At 44.7% G+C, this 20,234-nt stretch overlaps 1 protein-coding gene and 1 pseudogene across 2 annotated transcripts in view; both read left to right on the plus strand.

Moving 5' to 3' along the window:
- The window catches only part of LOC121540599 (fibulin-1), a 53,798-nt gene extending 39,176 nt beyond the window's left edge, over positions 1 to 14,622 (plus strand). The window contains exons 17-18 of one of the 2 annotated variants that reach the window (XM_041849601.1): positions 13,624 to 13,789; positions 13,919 to 14,622. In XM_041849601.1, coding sequence (XP_041705535.1) covers positions 13,624 to 13,763 — 140 coding nt within the window. In that variant the 3' untranslated portion in view covers positions 13,764 to 13,789; positions 13,919 to 14,622. Of the gene's footprint in view, positions 1 to 13,623 lie in introns of both variants that reach the window. The other variant, XM_041849600.1, reaches the window with a different exon arrangement.
- A 1,104-nt stretch (positions 14,623 to 15,726) lies between these two features.
- On the plus strand, positions 15,727 to 16,619 carry LOC121540060 (annotated as a pseudogene).
- Positions 16,620 to 20,234: the final 3,615 nt, after the last annotated feature.

The following is a 20,234-nucleotide window of genomic DNA, read 5'->3' on the forward strand; positions in this document are numbered from 1 at the left end:
TTAAGTAAAAACTACAAAAAAAAAATAGAAAATAGAAATAATTAAATAATTAAAGAGCAGCAGTAAAATAACAGTAGCGAGGCTATATACAGGGGGTACCGGTACAGAGTCAATGTGCGGGGGCACAGGTTAGTTGAGGTAATTGAGGTAATATGTACATGTAGGAAGAGGTAAAGTGACTATGAATAGATAATAAACAGAGAGTGGGAGGGGGGACAATGCAAATAGTCCGGGTAGTCATTTGATTAGCTGTTCATGAGTCTTATGGCTAGGGGTAGAAGCTGTTAAGAAGCATTTTGGACCTAGACTTGAGGATATGAGGACACATGCCAAATCTTTTCAGTCTCCTGAGGGGAATAGGCTTTGTCGTGCCCTCTTCACAACTGTCTTGGTGTGTTTGGACCATGATGGTTTGTTGGTGATGTGGACACCAAGGAACTAGAAGCTCTCAACCTGTTCCACTACAGCCACGTCGATGAGAATGGGGGCATGCTCGGTCCTCCTTTTCCTGTAGTCCACAATCATCTCATTTGTCTTGATCACGTTGAGGGAGAGGTTGTTATCCTGGCACTACACGGCCAGGTCTCTGATCTCCTCCCTATAGGATGTCTCATCGTTGTCGGTTATCAGGCCTATCACTGTTGTGTCGTTGGCAAACTTAATGATGGTGTTGGAGTCGTGCTTGGCCATACAGCCATCGGTGAACAGGGAGTACAGGAGGGGACTGAGCACGCACCCCTGAGGGGCCCCATGTTGAGGATCAGCGTGGCAGATGTGTTGTTACCTACCCTTACCACCTGGGGGCGGCCCGTCAGGAAGTCCAGGATCCAGTTTCAGAGGGAGGTGTTTAGTCCCAGGGTCCTTAGCTTAGTAATGAGCTGTGAGGGCACCATGGTGTTGAACGCTGAGCTGTAGTCAATGAATTGCATTCTCACGTAGGTGTTCCTTTAGTCCAGGTGGGAAAGGGCAGTGTGGAGTGCAATAGAGATTGCATCATCTGTGGAACTGTTGGGGCGGTATGCAAATTGGAGTGGGTCTAGGGTTTCTGGGATAATGGGATAATGGTGATGATGTGAGCCATGACCAGCCTTTCAAAGGGTCGGTAGTCATTTAGGCATGTTTTTTTTCACCTTTATTTAACCAGGTAAGCCAGTTGAGAACAAGTTCTCATTTACAACTGCGACCTGGCCAAGATAAAGCAAAGCAGTGCGATAAAAACAACAACACAGAGTTACATATGGGGTAAAACAAAACATAAAGTCAAAAATGCCACAGAAAATATATATACAGTGTGTGCAAATGTAGCAAGTTATGGAGGTAAGGCAATAAATAGTCCATAGTGCAAAATAATTACAATTAGTATTAACACTGGAATGATAGATGTGCAAGAGATGATGTGTAAATAGAGATACTGGGGTGCAAATGAGTAAAATAAATAACAATATGGAGATGAGGTAGTTGAGTGGGCTAATTTCAGAAGGGCTGTGTACAGGTGCAGTGATCGGTAAGGTGCTCTGACAACTGATGCTTAAAGTTAGTGAGGGAGATAAGAGTCTCCAGCTTCAGAGATGTTTGCAGTTCGTTCCAGTCATTGGCAGCAGAGAACTGGAAGGAATGGCTGCCAAAGGAGGTGTTGGCTTTGGGGATGACCAGTGAGATATACCTGCTGGAGCGCATACTACGGGTGGGTGTTGCTATGGTGACCAATGAGCTAAGATAAGGCGGAGATTTGCCTAGCAGTGATTTATAGATGGCCTGGAGCTGTGGGTTTGGCGACGAATATGTAGTGAGGACCAGCCAACAAGAGCGTACAGGTCACAATGGTGGGTAGTATATGGGGCTTTGGTGACAAAATGGATGGCACTGTGATAGACTACATCCAATTTGCTGAGTAGAGTGTTGGAGGCTATTTTGTAAATGACATCGCCGAAGTCAAGGATCGGTAGGATAGTCAGTTTTACGAGGGCATGTTTGGCAGCATGAGTGAAGGAGGCTTTGTTGCGAAATAGGAAGCCGATTCTAGATTTAACTTTGAATTGGAGATGCTTAATGTGAAGCTGGAAGGAGAGTTTACAGTCTAACCAGACACCTAGGTATTTGTAGTTGTCCACATACTCTAGGTCAGACCCGTTGAGAGTAGTGATTCTAGTCGGGTGGGCGGGTGCCAGCAGCGTTCGATTGAAGAGCATGCATTTAGTTTTACTAGTGTTTAAGAGCAGTTGGAGGCTACGGAAGGAGTGTTGTATGGCATTGAAGCTCGTTTGGAGGTTTGTTAACACAGTGTCCAAAGAAGGGCCAGATGTATACAAAATGGTGTCGTCTGCGTAGAGGTGGATCTGAGAGTCACCAGCAGCAAGAGCGACATCATTGATATACACAGAGAAAAGAGTCGGCCCAAGAATTGAACCCTGTGGCACCCCCATAGAGACTGCCATAGGTCCAGACAACAGGCCCTCCGATTTGACACATTGAACTCTATCTGAGAAGTAGTTGGTGAACCAGGCGAGGCAGTCATTTGAGAAACCAAGGCTATTTAGTCTGCCAATAAGAATGCGGTGGTTGACAGAGTCAAAAGCCTTGGCCAGGTCGATGAAGACGGCTGCACAGTACAGTCTATTATCGATCGCGGTTATAATATTGTTTAGGACCTTGAGCGTGGCTGAGGTGCACCCATGACCAGCTCAGCTTCGGCTGCTATTTTTAGAAAGAAAGGGTCCAGATTGTCTAGCCCAGATGATTTGTAGGGGTCCAGATTTTGCAGCTCTTTCAGAACATCAGCTGTCTGGGGTGGCATGGGCAAGTTGCAGCGGAGGGTGCAGAGCTGGTGGTAGTGGTAGCCAGGTGGAAAGCATGGCCAGCCCTAGCAAAATGCTTGTTGAAATTCTCGATTATTGTAGATTGTTACCTTAGTGTCCTTGGGCACAGGGACTATGGTGATCTGCTTGAAACATGTTGGTATTACAGACTCAGTCAGAGACAGGTTGAAAATGTCAGTGAAAACACTTGCCAGTTGGTCAGCGCATGCTCGGAGTACAAGTCCTGGTAATCCGTCTGGCCCTGCGGCCTTGTGAATGTTGACCTGTTTAAAGGTCTTACTCATATCGGCTACGGAGAGCGTGATCACACAGTTGTCCGGAACAGCTGATGCTCTCATGCATGCTTCAGTGTTGCTGGCCTCGAAGCGAGCATAGAAGTAATTTAGCTCGTCTGGTAGGCTCATGTCACTGGGCAGCTCGTGGCTGTGCTTCCCTTTGTAGTCCGTAATAGTTTGCAAGCCGTGCCACATCCGAAATACTTCAACCAGGATTTTTGGAAAGTCTGGGAAGTTTTGGAAAGGCCTAGTTTTAAAAAGTGGCCTGAGACTTATCATTTACAAGCCACATCAGACCTGCAAATGGGTTACAAAATGTCTGTATTCTAAGTACAATCAACTTAATATTAAACATTTCTTAACACGTCTGTTTAGAGTTCAAGTCACTAATACATTCAGCATTTAATTAACAATAAGCTTAAAGTCCAATGTACTTCTAACCTTTGTTGACTTACTCCACATTTTCAAGCTGATACAACTCAAATCTGGACCCCTACAGGGTCACAGTGACTCTATCAATTTGAAAAACCACTACAACATCACTTCAAGTAGCTGTACTCTGATATGGTAGTGCAACAGGTTTCCACAGTTTTGAGTAATGGCAGCACATTGGGGTTTACAGTGTTGAGTTAGGGTTAGGACTGGATGAAAATTTGAAGCTAGGGTTGAGCTGGGAATGGACATGGTTGGGGTTAGAGTTAGGGTTAGGGTTGAGCTGGTAATGAACATGAAGCTAGGGTTAGGGTCTCAACCTTAGATATAATCCTAACCCTCATTTTTTTATATAAATGTGCCCCTCCCCCCACTACATGGCAGTAAGGTAAGCCTCACTTCAAATCAAATCTAATTCTAATTTATTGGCCACATACACATGGTTAGCAGATGTTATTGCGAGTGTAGTGAAATGCTTGTGCTTCTAATTCCGACAGTGCAGCAATATCTAACAAGTAATATCTAACAGTTCCAAAACAAAAACCTAATACACACAAATCTAAGTAAAGGAATGGAACAAGAATATATATATATATGGAGGAACAATGTCATTATCAGAGTGGCATAGGCTTAGATGCAATAGATAGTATAGAATGAGATGGGTAATGAAAGATATGTAAACATGCTGCCAACATTGCTGCCAATGACTGGAACGAACTGCAAAAATCTCTGAAGCTGGAGACTCTTATCTCCCTCACTAACTTTAAGCATCAGTTGTCAGAGCAGCTTACCGATCACTGCACCTGTACACAGCCATTCTGAAATTAGCCCACCCAACTACCTCATCCCCATATTGTTATTTATTTTGCTAATTTGCACCCCAGTATCTCTATTTGCACATCATCTTTTGCACATCTATCATTCCAGTGTTAATACGAAATTGTAACTATTTTGTAATATGGCCTATTTATTGCCTTACCTCCATAACTTACTACATTCTGTATATATATTTTCTGTTGTATTTTTGACTTTATGTTTTGTTTACCCCATAAGTAACTCTGTGTTGTTGTTTTTATCGCACTGCTTTGCTTTATCTTGGCCAGGTCGCAGTTGTAAATGAGAACTTGTTCTCAACTGGCTTACCTGGTTAAATAAAGGTGAAAATTTTTTTTGGGGATAGTATAGAATACAGTATATACATATGAGATGGGTAATGCAAGATATGTAAACATTATTAAAGAGGCATTATTAAAGTTTCTAGTGTTCAGTGGCCAGTGATTTTCAAGTCTGTATGTAGGCAGCAGCCTCTCTGTGCTAGGGATGGCTGTTTAACAGTCTGATGGCCTTGAGATAGAAGCTGTTTTTCAGTCTCTCGGTCCCAGCTTTGATGCACCTGTACTGACCTCGCCTTCTGGATGATAGCGGGGTGAACAGGCAGTGGCTCGGATGGTAGTGGTCCTTGATGATCTTTTTGGCCTTCCTGTGACATCGTGTGCTGTAGGTGTCCTGGAGGGCAGGTAGTTTGCCCCCGGTGATACGTTGTGCAGACCCCACCACCCTCTGGAGAGCCCTGCGGTTGTGGGCGGTGCAGTTGCCGTACCAGGTGGCCTGCTCTAGAGCTAAGGTTCTTTTGAGTGACATCGGCAGAATGGTTGAGGCTAGGAACACAATTAATGTATGGGATTGTTAAGCAGATTATTCCGATGAACGCAAGGCTACACGTAAACATGTGAAATTAACTCTTCACAGTAAAACTTGATCCAACAAAGAACAAGGCCATTCTTCCACAGAAAAGCATTACCTACAGCCCTTACATAACCATTATGGGGGGGGCATTTTCAAAGGGTTACAAAGGTTACATATTTGTTACCGAGGGACGGTCATGACCCGGCATTTGAAATTTGAATTGAATTGACCCAAAAGCATTTTTCACCTCCATTGGACACAATGGTCTTGCAGAAACTAAGAGCCTTACTAGAATGAATTCTGAAGAGGATATAGGTCACATTATTTGTGATTTAATTGAAATTTGAAGCTCTGTCTGTCTGTGAATGTATGTATCAGTCTGTCTGTTTGTTTGTCTGTCTGTCTGTCTGTTTGTCTGAGTCTCTAAATAATTTGCCCATAGAATTGTATGTCTAACCCTAACCCTAACCCCTGCGACACTCGTCTTTTCCCATTGAATGCAATGTATTGACAAAAACATCAACCATGTGACATCTTTTTCCAATGAATGCAGTTTATTGACCAAGTCATAAACTCAGCAAAAAAAGAAACGTCCCTTTTCAAAGATAATTTGTAAAAATCGAAATAACTACACAGATCTTCAATGTAAAGGGTTTAAACACTTGTTCAATGAACCATAAACAATTAATGAACATGCACCTGTGGAACGGTCGTTAAGACACTAACAGCTTACAGACGGTAGGCAATGAAGATCACAGTTATGAAAACTTAGGACACTAAAGAGGCCTTTCTACTGACTCTGAAAAACACCAAAAGAAAGATGCCCCGGGTCCCTGCTCATCTGCGTGAACGTGCCTTAGGCATGCTGCAAGGAGGCATGAGGACTGCCGATGTGGCCAGGGCAATAAATGTCTGTACTGTGAGACGCCTAAGACAGCACTACAGGGAGACAGGATGGACAGCTGATCGTCCTCGCTGTGGTGTGAAACAACACCTGCACAGGATCGGTACATCCGAACATCACACCTGCGGGACAGGTACAGGATGGCAACAACAACTGCCCGAGTTACACCAGGAATGCACAATCCCTCCATCAGTGTTCAGACTGTCCGCAATAGGCTGAGAGAGGCTGGACTGAGGGCTTGTAGGCCTGTTGTAAAGCAGGTCCTCACCAGACATCACCGGCAACAACGTCGCTGGACCAGACAGGACTGGCAAAAAGTGCTCTTCACTGAAGAGTCACAGTTTTGTCTCACCAAGGGTGATGGTTGGATTCGCGTCGAAGGAATGAGGTTACACCGAGGCCTGTACTCTGGAGCGGGATCGATTTGGAGGTGGAGGGTCCTTCATGGTCTGGGGCGGTGTGTCACAGCATCATCGGACTAACGCTGTGCGTTACAGGGAAGACATCCTCCTCCCTCATGTGGTACCCTTCCTGCTGGCTCATCCTGACATGACCCTCCAGCATGACAATGCCACCTGTGCGTGATTTCCTGCAAGACGGGAATGTCAGTGTTCTGCCATGGCCAGCGAAGAGCCCGGATCTCAATCCCATTGAGCATGTCTGGGACCTGTTGGATCAGAGGGTGAGGGCCATTCCCCCCAGAAATGTCTGAGAACTTGCAGGTGCATTGGTGGAAGAGTGGGGTAACATCTCACAGCAAGAACTGGAAAATCTGGTGTAGTCCATGAGGAGGAGATGCACTGCAATACTTAATGCAGCTGGTGGCCACACCAGATACTGACTGTTACTTTAGATTTTGACCCCCCCCTTTGTTCAGGGACACATTTCTGTTAGTCACATGTCTGTGGAACTTGTTCAGTTTATGTCTCAGTTGTTGAATCTTGTTATGTTCATACAAATATTTACATGTTAAGTTTGCTGAAAATAAACGCAGTTGACAATGAGAGGACGTTTCTTTTTTTGCTGAGTTTATATACAGCATACTGTGAAGTTTTCTGTTTTGCAAAAACGTGACAGGATTATGTTTTCCTATAATATCATGTTGGACTAAGAGATACAAATGTAACATAACTGTCATTTAGTATTTGTATTTGTATTTACAGTTGAAGTCAGAAGTTTACATACACTTAGGTTGGAGTCATTAAAACTTGTTTTTCAACCACTCCACAAATTTCTTGTTAACAAACTATAGTTTTGGCAAGTTGGTTAGGACATCTACTTTGTGCATGACACAAGTAATTTTTCCAACAATTGTTTACAGACAGATTATTTCACTTATAATTCACTGTATCATAATTCCAGTGGGTCAGAAGTTTACATGCACTAAGTTGACTGTGCCTTTAAACAGCTTGGAAAATTCCGGAAAATTATGTCATGGCTTTAGAAGCTTCTGACATCATTTGAGTCAATTGGAAACTTAGGACACTAAAGTGTGGATGTATTTCAAGGCCTACCTTCAAACTCAGTGCCTCTTTGCTTGACATCATGGGACAATCAAAAGAAATCAGCCAAGACCTCAGAAAAAAATGGTAGACCTCCACAAGTCTGGTTCATCCTTGGGAGCAAATTCCAAACGCCTGAAGGTACCACGTTCATCTGTACAAACAATAGTACGCAAGTATAAACACCATGGGACCACGCAGCCGTCATACAGCTCAGGAAGGAGACGCATTCTGTCTCCTAGAGATGAACGTACTTTGGTGCGAAAAGTGCAAATCAATCCCAGAACAACAGCAAAGGACCTTGTGAAGATGCTGGAGGAAACAAGTACAAAATTATCTATATCCACAGTAAAACGAGTTGTATATATCGACATAACCTGAAAGGCCGCTCAGCAAGGAAGAAGCCACTGCTCCAAAACCACCATAAAAAAGCCAGACTATGGTTTGCAACTCCACATGGGGACAAAGATCTTACTTTTTGGAGAAATGTCCTCTGGTCTGATGAAACAAAAATAGAACTGTTTGGCCATAATGACCATCGTTATGTTTGGAGGAAAAAGGGGGTTGCTTGCAAGCCGAAGAACACCATCCCAACCGTGAAGCACGGGGATGGCAGCATCATGCTGTGGGGGTGCTTTGCTGCAGGAGGGACTGGTGCACTTCACAAAATAGATGGCATCACGAGGAAGGAAAATGATGTGGATATATTGAAGCAACATCTCAAGACATCAGTCAGGAAGTTAAAGCTTGGTCGTAAATGGGTCTTCCAAATGGACAATGACACCAAGCATACATCCAAAGTTGAAGCAAAATGGCTTAAGGACAACAAAGTGAAGGTATTGGAGTGGCCATCACAAAGCCCTGACCTCAATCCTATAGAAAATGTGTGGGCAGAACTGAAAAAGCGTGTGCGAGCAAGGAGGCCTACAAAACTGATTCAGTTACACCAGCTCTGTCAGGAGGAATGGGCCAAAATTCACCCCTTATTGTGGGAAGCTTGTGGAAGGCTACCCGAAACGTTTGACCCAAGTTAAACAATTTAAAGGCAATGCTACCAAATACTAATTAAGTGTATGTAAACTTCTGACCCACTGGGAATGTGATGAAATAAATAAAAGCTTAAATAAATCATTCTCTCTACTATTATTCTGACATTTCACATTCTTAAAATAAAGTGGTGATCTTAAGACAGGGAATTTTTACTAGGATTAAATGTCAGGAATTGTGAAAAACAGAGTTTAAATGTATTTGGCTAAGGTGTATGTAAACTTACGACTTCAACTGTATTAAAGATCCCCATTAGCTGCTGCTAATTTAGTAATTTGAGGAGTTTTTCGACTGTGGATGCTCATGGCAACACTTAGTTTAAATCTACGTTGTGTAATATATATCTTTATATAATGCAAATTTAATAATAATGTAACATTTTCGCTTGTTTGTCCCTCTGATTTTAATTGAAACATTGTCCTCGAGAGACTTTGTTTGTGGCAGCAGCGAACTTGGCCCTAACTGACCCCTGTAATGGAAAACATCTAGAGCCTCGATTGGATTCGGGTCACATTTATGATCTGAAACCATCGCTCTATTTCCAATAAAACAGGGCTATTGTGAAATCCAGGCCGTATTGTGGTGCTCCATACTGTATTTATAATGATATGTTTCATTTTGTTCGCCTCGCTCTCGCGCATCTTCATTGGGTCTTCTGGTTCATCCAGTATTGAACCCTGTGAACTGATTGACATCGAAGTTACATGAACGAATTTGAACTTTATGAACTCTGTTGCTTCACAGGCATCTCACACAGTGCAGATATTGCATTGGTAGTATATCTTGTTGTATGTCAACTACTCACATGCAGTGGATCACAACTCCCAAACTCAGTCAACTTTATGTCTAAATTATCTCTCTGTGTTGAATGAATATATGGCGCCATATTACCGATCAGCATGCCACCTCCATTCGCTAGTGATGATAATATTTTTTTCATACGCAAAGCTCCAATCTGTTTTTCCATGTCCTTTATTTTTCTGAACATTACTGTCGTTGAGTTCATGCAGAGGTTCCTCCTCTCTGATGGCGCTGACGGTTTGGAAACAATAAAACCGTCGTCCCCCTCCTCTCAGCCCCTCAGCCCTGTGTCACTATGCAACAGTCCCAAAACACCAAAACAAGGGGGCAACCCTGGTAAAAAAGGGCCCAATTCCACACTCTTCAGGCGCTTATCGCTGGAATCTTCTGTGTGGCCGCAGGGATCCAGACTGACTGGGAGATGGGTGAGGGGAGAAGGGATGAGAGGGGAGGCTCAGTGAGACTGACTCTGGTTGAGCTCCTCTAACTGAATCCTAAAGATGGATCCCTGAAAGAATGCCTGCCTGCCTCAATGGCTGTATTGCGTGACTGAGAATGCTCCGCTCCCCATCGTCCAACACATGGGACTCATTTACCCTCGCGGGCCACAAAGATGGTGCCACAAACATCAGGCTGGCCCCCCCAGGAAGAGAAGGGAAGAGGAGACAGGGAGAAGGGAAGAGAGGAGAAGAGAAAATAAAATAATGGGATAGAGGATCTAGATCATAGCCATGTCAGTGTCCGTCCCAGAGGACATTTTGCAGCAACCAGCTCACACTTGATCATCATCGTTTGCCCTGTGGTGAACATGACAAAATGTTATGACAATTGTGGGACAAAGGCATTCCATGAGTCACATTGAATGATGCCGTGACATCTTGTTGATTTGATTGAAGATTATTAATCGTGCTGTAGTTTTGATGGACTTTATAGCATTCAATATATTTTAGTACTTTGAGACCAATACCTATTTCATCTAATACCTGTCTCCCTGTGTGTGAGAAACAGAAAAACCGTTGAGAGAGAACAAGAGAGAGAAATAAAACAGTGAAAACAGTGAAAGGACAGTGCAGTGATTGTGCTGCCTGGCTGCACGCTGGACGATGGCTGTTCAAACAGGACTGAGCTGAAATGTCACCAGCCCTCCACAGAGAAAAGGGCCCGCTGACAGCCTGGATAAACATTGGCGTTCTTTCACCCTGTAATCGCATGTTCACGTAAAAAAAGCTTCCAACAAATTCCATGTGCATTCGGTCATTCTTGGGTCTCAGTCTGCAGCGGTCGTGGTGTGTTTTCCCCATGTTGTTACCGTGATAGGAGAGTCTCTTGCGCTCTCTCCCGTCCTCCAGGGGAGGGTGGAGGGAGGAAGGTGGGGATGGGTGGATGGATGGAGGAAGAGAAGGATGGAGGAGAGAATTTAAAGCCAGATTCACATGAAGAGGTTTGACATTCCTGTCATCATATGAGGTTTTTTGGTTTATTGGTTTATTGGGATCCCCATTAGCTTTTGCCAAAGCAGCAGCTATTCTTCCTGGAGTCCACAAATAAAACACACAACATGACAAGTAACAAAACACTGATACACTGATAGACAAGGACAGCCACACTAATTTAGAATACAACGATATACAAACAACTTAAAACATAATGTGTGTGTTAGAGTGTGTCTGTGTGTCATAAAAACTAGAAGAGAAGCAATTAATCTCTCATCAACCCTAAACCAGGAAAGACTGGCATGCATGTTGTTGATGTTAGTTCTGTACGTGCAGTTAAGGGCAAGGCTTGCTGCTCTGTGTTGAGCCAGCTGCAGCTTCTTGAGTCTTCTTGGGTATGACGCTACAAGCTTGGCACACCTGTATTTGGGGAGCTTCCCCCATTATTCTCTGCAGATCCTCTCAAACTCTGTCAGGTTGGATGGGGAGCGTTGCTGCACAGCTATTTTCAGGTCTCTCCAGACATGTTCGATCTGGTTCAAGTCCGGGCGCTGGCTAGGCCACTCAAGGACATTCAGAGACTTGTCCCAAAGCCACTCCTGCATTGCCTTGGCTGTGTGCTTAGGGTCGTTGTCCTGTTGGAAGGTGAACCTCTGCCCCAGTCTGAAGTCCTGAGCACTCTGGAGCAGGTTTTCATCAAGGATCTTTCTGTACATTGCTCCGTTCATCTTTCCCTCGATCCTGACTAGTCTCCCAGTCCCTGCCGCTGAAAAACATCCCCACAGCATGATGCTGTCACCACCATGCTTCACCGTAGGGATGGTGCCAGGTTTCCTCCAAACGTGACGCTTGGCATTCAGGCCAAAGAGTTCAATCTTGGTTTCATCAGACCAGAGAATCCTGTTTCTCATGGTCTGAGAGTCCTTTAGGTGCCTTTTGGCAAACTCCAAGCAGGCTGTCATGTGCCTTTTCCTGAGGAGTGGCTTCCATCTGGCCACTCTACCATAAAGGCCTGACTGGTGGAGTGCTGCAGAGATGGTTGTCCTTCTGAAAGGTTCTCCCATCTCCACAGAGGAACTCTGGAGCTCTGTCAGACTGACCATCGGGTTCTTGGTCACCTCACTGACCAAGGCCCTTCTCCCCCGACTGCTCAGTTTGGCCAGGTGGCCAGCTCTAGGAAGAGTCTTGGTGGTTCCAAACTTCTTCCATTTAAGAATGATGGAGGCCACTGTGTTCTTGGGGACCTTCAATGCTGCAGACATGTTTTGGTACCCTTCCCCAGATCTGTGCCTCGACACAATCCTGTCTTGGACATGCACTGTCAACTGTGGGGGCTTATATAGACAGGTGTGTGCCTTTCCAAACCATGTCCAATCAATTGAATTTACAACAGGTGGACTCCAATCAAGTTGTAGAAACATCTCAATGATGATCAATGGAAACAGGATACACCTGAGCTCAATTTCGAGTCTCATGGCAAAGGGTCTGAATACTTATGTAAATAAGGTATTTCTGTTTTTTATTTTTAATAAATTGGCATACATTTCTAAAAACCTGTTTTCAGTTTCTAATTATTGGGTATTGTGTGTAGATTAATGAGGAAAAACATGAATTTCATCCATATTAGAATAAGGCTGTAACGTAACAAAATGTTGAAAAAGTCAAGGGTTCTGAATACTTTCCGAATGCACTGTATACCTAGGAGTTTAGCTTCATCAACTTGCTCAATGGTCACACCCTTTAAACACATCTCCAGCTGAGGTTTAGGTCTTACAGAATGTTTTGAACCAAATACACTGCTTTTAATTTTAGATGTATTTAAGACCGGTTTGTTATTAATCACACATTCTGATACTGACTGTAACTCCTTATTTAGAATTTCACTGAGCTCACTGGCTTTGGGTGTTGATATGTTGAATGTGGAATCATTCGCATACATAGTCATTCTAGCTTTGTGTAAGATCAGTGGCAAATAATTTGTAAAAACAGAGAAGAGTAACGGCCCAAGGCAACTGCCCTGAAGGACACCACACTGTACATATCTGATGTTAGGGAAGCTTCCATTGAAGAACACTCTCTGCGTTCTATTGGATAAATAACTCTCCAACCATGTGATGGCAGGTGATGTAAATCCATAGCAAGTGAGTTTCTTCAATAACTATTTATGATCAATAACATCAAAGGCTGCACATGCAGGGATGGAAATTAAACACAACATTTGTCAAACTACCCCGACAGGTTTTTTCAAACATCGCTTGGCACAGATTTTGGACCTGAATGTCACCCGTGTTAGTAGAAATCATGGTCTATGAGCCCGGCTGGCCAGTGCCAAAAATCCTAAAATTCCATCCCTGTTTCCTACCCCCTGTAAAAGGTTTCCCACTCCCTGTAAAATGTTTCCTACCCCCTGTAAAAGGTTTTCTACTCCCTGTAAAAGGTTTCCCACACCCTATAAAAGGTTTCCTACACCCTGTAAAATATTTCCTACCCCCTGTAAAATATTTCCTACTCCCTGTAAAAGGTTTTCTACCCACTGTAAAAGGTTTCCTACCCCCTGTAAAAAGTTTCCTACCCCCCATAAAAGGTTTCCTACCCCCTGTAAGGGCTACTGCTAGCTAAATAAAATAGTTTTATCATTCTAACTTGATGGTCAGTCATCATTCTTTACACCCTCCTTCAATACCTTTGGTACCCTTCTCTCTCTGACTATCCCTCTGTCTCCCTTAGGTGTTGTCCGACAAGTGAAGCCTCTGATTGGCCCGCTGAACATGGTGTTGAAGCTGGCTATGAACTACGTCACCTCTGGGGTGGTGTCTCATCGGAACATCGTCAGCGTCCACATCTTCGTCTCCGAGTTCTGGTTCTGAGTACAGGACACACACCACCACCACACATAGCCATACAGTTCTACCACAGTACTACCAACACCACAACACATAGCCATACAGTTCTACCACAGTACTGCCAACACCACAACACATAGCCATACAGTTCTACCACAGTACTGCCAACACCACAACACATAGCCATACAGTTCTACCACAGTACTACCAACACCACAACACATAGCCATACAGTTCTACCACAGTACTACCAACACCACTACACATAGCCACAAAGTATTATCAATTACACACTACTACCACACAGTACTACCATAGTCCTATAACTTTACCCTCCTAACATGAAGAGAAAGGAGAATGCTGAGTGCATGGAGGAGAAAAGGAAGATTATTTAGGTGTGTAACTAACAGGATGTGCATACCATTGGACAGTCCAATAAAGGGAATTCCTGATACAACCAACACACATTGTACTAACTTTAGTTAACTTTCGTTCCTTTTCGATGAAGATAAACAGACCACTAGCTGCTTAGTTGCTTTTGTTATTGTATGAAACTAAAGCACTTCCCAGTAAGTTTACCTGTAATATAAGTTGATGTAACAAGCCAAGCCATGAGTGGATGCATGCACCTGGCCTACGGAGCTTGACGTGAAGACTCATAAACTGTATCACATAATGTAAGCATGCTGTCATGCCCAAGACTATAGAATGTGATTGTGAATTTAAAATGCATGCGTAGACATGGAGATGTGAAAAACCATGAAAGGATTCAACAGTTGAATGTAACACTAACCCATGGGGTAATGATGTGTATTACATTTCCTATTCTTACTGTATACATTGCGAAAGGTGTTACGGTACTATATAAACCATCTTGTTTTTACTTGTGAAGCCTTTTCTTTGTGTGTTGGTAAGTGAAAGCTTTAGAATGGTTGATGAATTAAACTTGTGTACATTTGGAGGGAAAGTGGGACAGAAGTCATTATGGGTACATTGGTTGAGAGTGGAGAAAAAGGGGGAGTCGGTGGAGAGAGGAGGGGTACATAGGAACAAGGAACCACATCCCCAATTAGGTTTGTCATTGAACCAGAAGGGGTCTCTACTCTATTCCCTCTAAGTCAGGCTAATGGACATGAGACAGAGCAGTGGAACAGAGCAGATGTCAGTAATTGTCTAATGATGGGGCTGTAATCATCACTGTGGCTAAGGCCCAGGCAGAGCCTCCAAATGCTTCAAAAGACAATGGAGGAAGGAGGGACATCCATCAGGATCCCGGCCCGTCTACAGAATCCCAGCCCGTCTACAGGATCCCAGCCCGTCTACAGGATCCCAGCCCGTCTACAGGATCCCAGTCTGTCTACAGGATCCCAGCCCATCTACAGGATCCAGCCTGTCTACACTGACAGCTCTAAAGGTACTGAGGAGGGAGATACAGTATATGTACAAAAGTATATGGACACACCTTCAAATTAGTGGATTCGACTATTTCAGCCACACCCGTTGCTGACAGGTGCATAAAACCGAGCACACCACCATGCAATCTCCATAGACAAATACTGGCAGCAGAATGGCCTTACTGAAGAGCTCAGTGACTTTCAATGTGACACCGTCATAGGATGCCACCTTTCCAACAAGTCAGTTTGGCAAATTTCTGCCCTGCTAGAGCTGCCCCGGTCAACCGTAAGTGCTGTTATTGTGGGAACGTGGGAATGTCTAGGAGCAACAACGGCTCAGCCGCGAAGTGGTGTGGTGTGCTGTTTGAGTTCATTCATTTCTGGCATGAACAATGGAGCAATGAAAAATAATATAATTCAAGAATAGAAGTTAAAAACCTAGGCTAACCTAAATCTGGTAGCTAGTTTATTAGTCTGTGTTTTCTAGACTATCTAGTTAAAGTTAAAACATTTATTGTATAAAGGATAAAATAATTTGCATTGCAAACACTTAGCTACACTAGCTTGAGTGAATCAGACTCAGAGTTGCCTGGATGAAAAGTACAGTAAATACCAATATGATCAAGGAAAACAGATGGAACATACCTCCAAATGCCCCGGCGTGCATGGAGAAGCATTTGGACTCGGCGCAGTACAGGGCAGATGGCAGCCTGTTGCTGGGGGCCTCCAGTCTGACGGGCAGATGCTGGCTGGGCTCCATCTGGGTCTACAGTGACCCCAAGCAGTCTCCCAACGAGGGTTTCTGCAAGGCTGGTGTGCAGACAGAGGCTGGGGTCACAAAGGCAAAGTGGGTTTCAGAGAGGGGCATCCTAGTTGCATCTGACTCGGGTGCTGTTGAGCTGTGGGAGCTAGCGGAGGACGATAGTCTGCTGGTGAATCGGTTCACTAAACTCGAGCATGATCACATCGTCACCAGCGTGAGCCCTGCTGGGTCAAACCACGCAGTCAGCAGCAGTATGGACTGCCGAATCAAAGTCTGGGACCTTAGTCAGGGGGAGGTGGTCAGCACACATAACGCTCACTCTAAGCCAGTCACTTGTGTGTCCTGCAATCCATCCGATGACTCCCTCTTCCTCTCATGTGGCCAGGATGGCCGTCTGTTGCTTTGGGACAGGAGGAAACCCACCAAACCAGCCTCTAGATTAGAGGTAGAGCCCAGCTGTTGCCCTACCTCAGTGGCCTGGCATCCCCACCACAGGACCACAATCGCCTACAGTGACGAGCTAGGACCCGTGACTCTGAAAGACTTTCAGGGCACAGAGCCTGCCCAGATGCAGAGCACCCACAGCCGTAGGGTCTCCAGCCTAGCCTTCTCCTCACACAGCGCCCCCTTGCTAGCCTCCATCAGTGATGACTGCTCCAGGTCCTCCACCATATCACGGGACAGGACGGACCCGCCACTGGAGACTCCACGTCCCCACCGTAGACCCACCACCCAGCCTGGGTCAGGGGATTGGGGAAGGGTGGTTGTGGAAGTATGGGGTTTTGTAGGAGGTGGGGGAGAATTTGAGTGGTTGGCATGAGGGTAGAAGTTGTCAATACCCACCACACTGGAACAGGGCAGTATACTGATGTTTTCCCAATCCTAGTCTCAAAGTACCCATGGCCATGCAGGTTTTCTTTCCAACTGATTTCTAAATCAATTATGTGTAAAGATAGAGTCAGCAATGTACCAAGTACATCAGGACGTTTTCTGCAACAACTAAGAGTAAGGCTAAACATTTCAGCTTTTTTTTGTCCCGCAGCTATCACGTTGCAGCAGCGTGAAGTGCACATGCAAATTTTTTTTGTGGCAGCAAAGTCTTGCACCGCGGTTCATCCTGTTGCTCGTAGCAATGTCATACACTGAGTCTCAGTTTGAGGTGTATTAGCCACTTGTAGGACATTACCTGTGGTGTAATTTGTAAGTCGCTCTGGATAAGAGCGTCTGCTAAATGACTTAAATGTAAATGTGGTAGGCCACACAAGCTCACAGAACGGGACCACTGAGTGCTGAAGCGTGTACCGCATAGAAACTGTCTGTCCTCGGTTGCAACACTCACTACCGAGTTCCAAACTGCCTCTGGAAGCAACGTCAGCACAAGGACTGTTCGTCGGGAGCTTCATGAAATGGGTTTCCATGGCCGAGCAGCCACACACAAGCCTAAGATCACCATGCGCAATGCCACGCATCGGCTGGAGTGGTGTAAAGCTTGCCGCCATTGGACTCTTGAGCAGTGGAAACGCATTCTCTGGCGTGATGAATCACGATTCACGGACGAATCTGGGTTTGGCGGTTGCTAGGAGAACGCTACCTGCCCCAATGCATAGTGCCAACTGTAAAGTTTGGTGGAGGAGGAATAATGGTCTGGGGCTGTTTTTCATGGTTCGGGCTAGACACTTAGTTCCAGTGAAGGGAAATCATAATGCTACAGCATACAATGACATTCTAGATGACTCTGTGCTTCCAACTTTGTGGCAACAGTTTGGCGAAAGCCCTTTCCTGTTTCAGCATGACAATGCCCCTGTGCACAAAGCGAGTTCCATACAGAATTGGTTTGTCCACATACTTCTGGTCATGTAGCACTACATGACCAAAAGTATGTGGACACCTGTATGTGGACACCAATCATGGGCATTAATATGGAGTTGGTCCCCCCTTTGCTGCTATAACAGCCTCCACTCTTCTGGGAAGGCTTTCCACTTGATGTTGGAACATTGCTGCTGGTACTTGCTTCCATTCAGCCACAAGAGCATTAGTGAGGTCGGGCACTGATGTTGGGAGATTAGGCCTGGCTCGCAGTCGGCGTTCCAATTCAACCCAAAGCTGTTCAATTGGGTTGAGGTCAGGGCTCTGTGCAGGCCAGTCAAGTTCTTCCATACTGATCTTGACAAACCATTTCTGTATGGACCTCGCTTTGTGTATGGGGGTATTGTCATTCTGAAACAGGAAAGGGCTTTCCCCAAACTGTTTGGGCACTTAGAGTATGCAAAACATGAATTACAGAAACTATAAGGTAACTATCCTAGTTGTTAAACACGTTTTTTTAAATGTACACACAGACAAGCAGACTTCATGTAAAACACTTTAACGTGTTATTAACAATTATATATGACAAATAATTTTCATATATGTATACAGTCAATTGTATGTGTGTGTGTGTGTGTGTGTGTGTGTGTGTGTGTGTGTGTGTGTGTGTGTGTGTGTGTATTTGCAGGACAGTAAACAGAAAAGAATGAACAGAACAACCCTGCATCACCGGATGTGCTACCTTGTCCCAGACTTGCTGTTTTCCACTCTCTCTCTCTACCGCACCTGCTGTCTCGACCTCTGAATGCTCGGCTATGAAAAACTAACATTTACTCCTGAGGTACTGACCTGTTGCACCCTCTACAATCACTGTGATTATTATTTGACCCTGCTGGTCATCTATGAACGTTTGAACATCTTGAAGAACAATCTGGCCTTAATGGCAAATGTACTCTTATAATCTCCACCCGGCACAGCCAGAAGAGGACTGGCCACCCCTCAGAGGCTCGTTCCTCTCTAGGTTTCTTCCTAGGTTCCTGCCTTTCTAGGGAGTTTTTCCTAGCCACCATGATTCTACATCTGCATTGCTTGCTGTTTGGGGTTTTAGGCTGGGTTTCTGTATAGCACTTTGTGACATTTGATTTGATTGATTGTTTGATTGATAATGGCATTCATCTACACTGAAGAAACATATAAACGTAACATCAAACAATTTAAAATATTTTACTGAGTTACAGTTCATATAAGGAAATCAGTCAATTTAAATAAATTCATTATGCTCTAATCTATGGATTTCACAAGAATAGGAATACATATACTGTATGTATCTGTTGGTCACAGATACCTTTAAATAATGTAGGGGCTTGGATCAGAAAACCAGTCAGTGTCTGGTGAGAACACCATTTGCCTCATGCAGCGCAACACATCTCCTTCGCATAGAGTTGATCAGGCTGTTGATTGCCATGGAAGAACTGTGACATTTTCAGCTTCCAGAAATTGTGTACAGATCCTTGCAACACGGAGCCATGCATTATCATGCTGAAACATGTGATGGTGGAGGATGAATGGCACAACAATTGGCCTCAGGATCTCGTCACGGTATCTCTGTGCATTCAAATTGCCATCGATAAAATGCAATTGTGTTTGTTGTCTGTAGTTATGCCTGCCCATACCATAACCCCACTGCCACCATGGGGCACTCTGTTTACAACGTTGACATCAGCAAACCGCTCGCCCACACGACGCCATACACGCTGCCTGCCATTTGCCCGGTACAGTTGAAACAAGGCTTCATCCGTGAAGAGCACACTTCTCCAGCGTGCCAGTGGCCATCGAATGTGAGCCTTTGCCCATTGATGTCGGTTATGACGCCGAACTGCAGTCAGGTCAAGATCCTGGTGAGGACGACGAGCACGCAGATGAGCTTCCCTGAAACTGTTTCTGACAGTTTGGTCAGAAATTCTTCGGTTGTACAAATCCACAGTTTCATCAGCTGTCCGGTGGCTGGTCTCAGACGATCCCGCAGGTGAACAAGCCAGATGCGGAGGTCCTGGGCTGACGTGGTTACATGTGGTCTGCAGTTGTGAGGCCAGTTGGACGCACTGCCAAATTCTCTAAAACAACTTTGGAGGCGGCTTATGGTAGAGAAATTAACATTAAATTCTCTGGCAACAGCTCTGGTGGACATTCCTGCAGTCAGCATGCCAATTGCACGATCCCTCAAATCTTGAGAAATCTGTGGCATTGTGTTGTGTGACAAAACTGCACATTTTAGAGTGGCCTTTTATTGTCCCCAGCACAAGTTGGACCTGTGTAATGATTATGCTGTTTAATCAGCTTCTTGATATGCCACACCTGTCAGGTGGAAGGATTATCTTGGAATAGGAGAAATGCTCACTAACAGGGATGTAAACAAATTTATGCACCAAATTTGAGAGAAATAAGCTTTTTTTGAGTATGGAAAAAAAAAAAATATGGGCCTGGGGGGGAGGGCCTGGGGGGGAGGGCCTGGGGGGAGGGCCTGGGGCATTA

Source organism: Coregonus clupeaformis, chromosome 26 (assembly GCF_020615455.1).
Source record: "Coregonus clupeaformis isolate EN_2021a chromosome 26, ASM2061545v1, whole genome shotgun sequence".
In the NCBI taxonomy this organism is placed as follows: domain Eukaryota; kingdom Metazoa; phylum Chordata; class Actinopteri; order Salmoniformes; family Salmonidae; genus Coregonus; species Coregonus clupeaformis.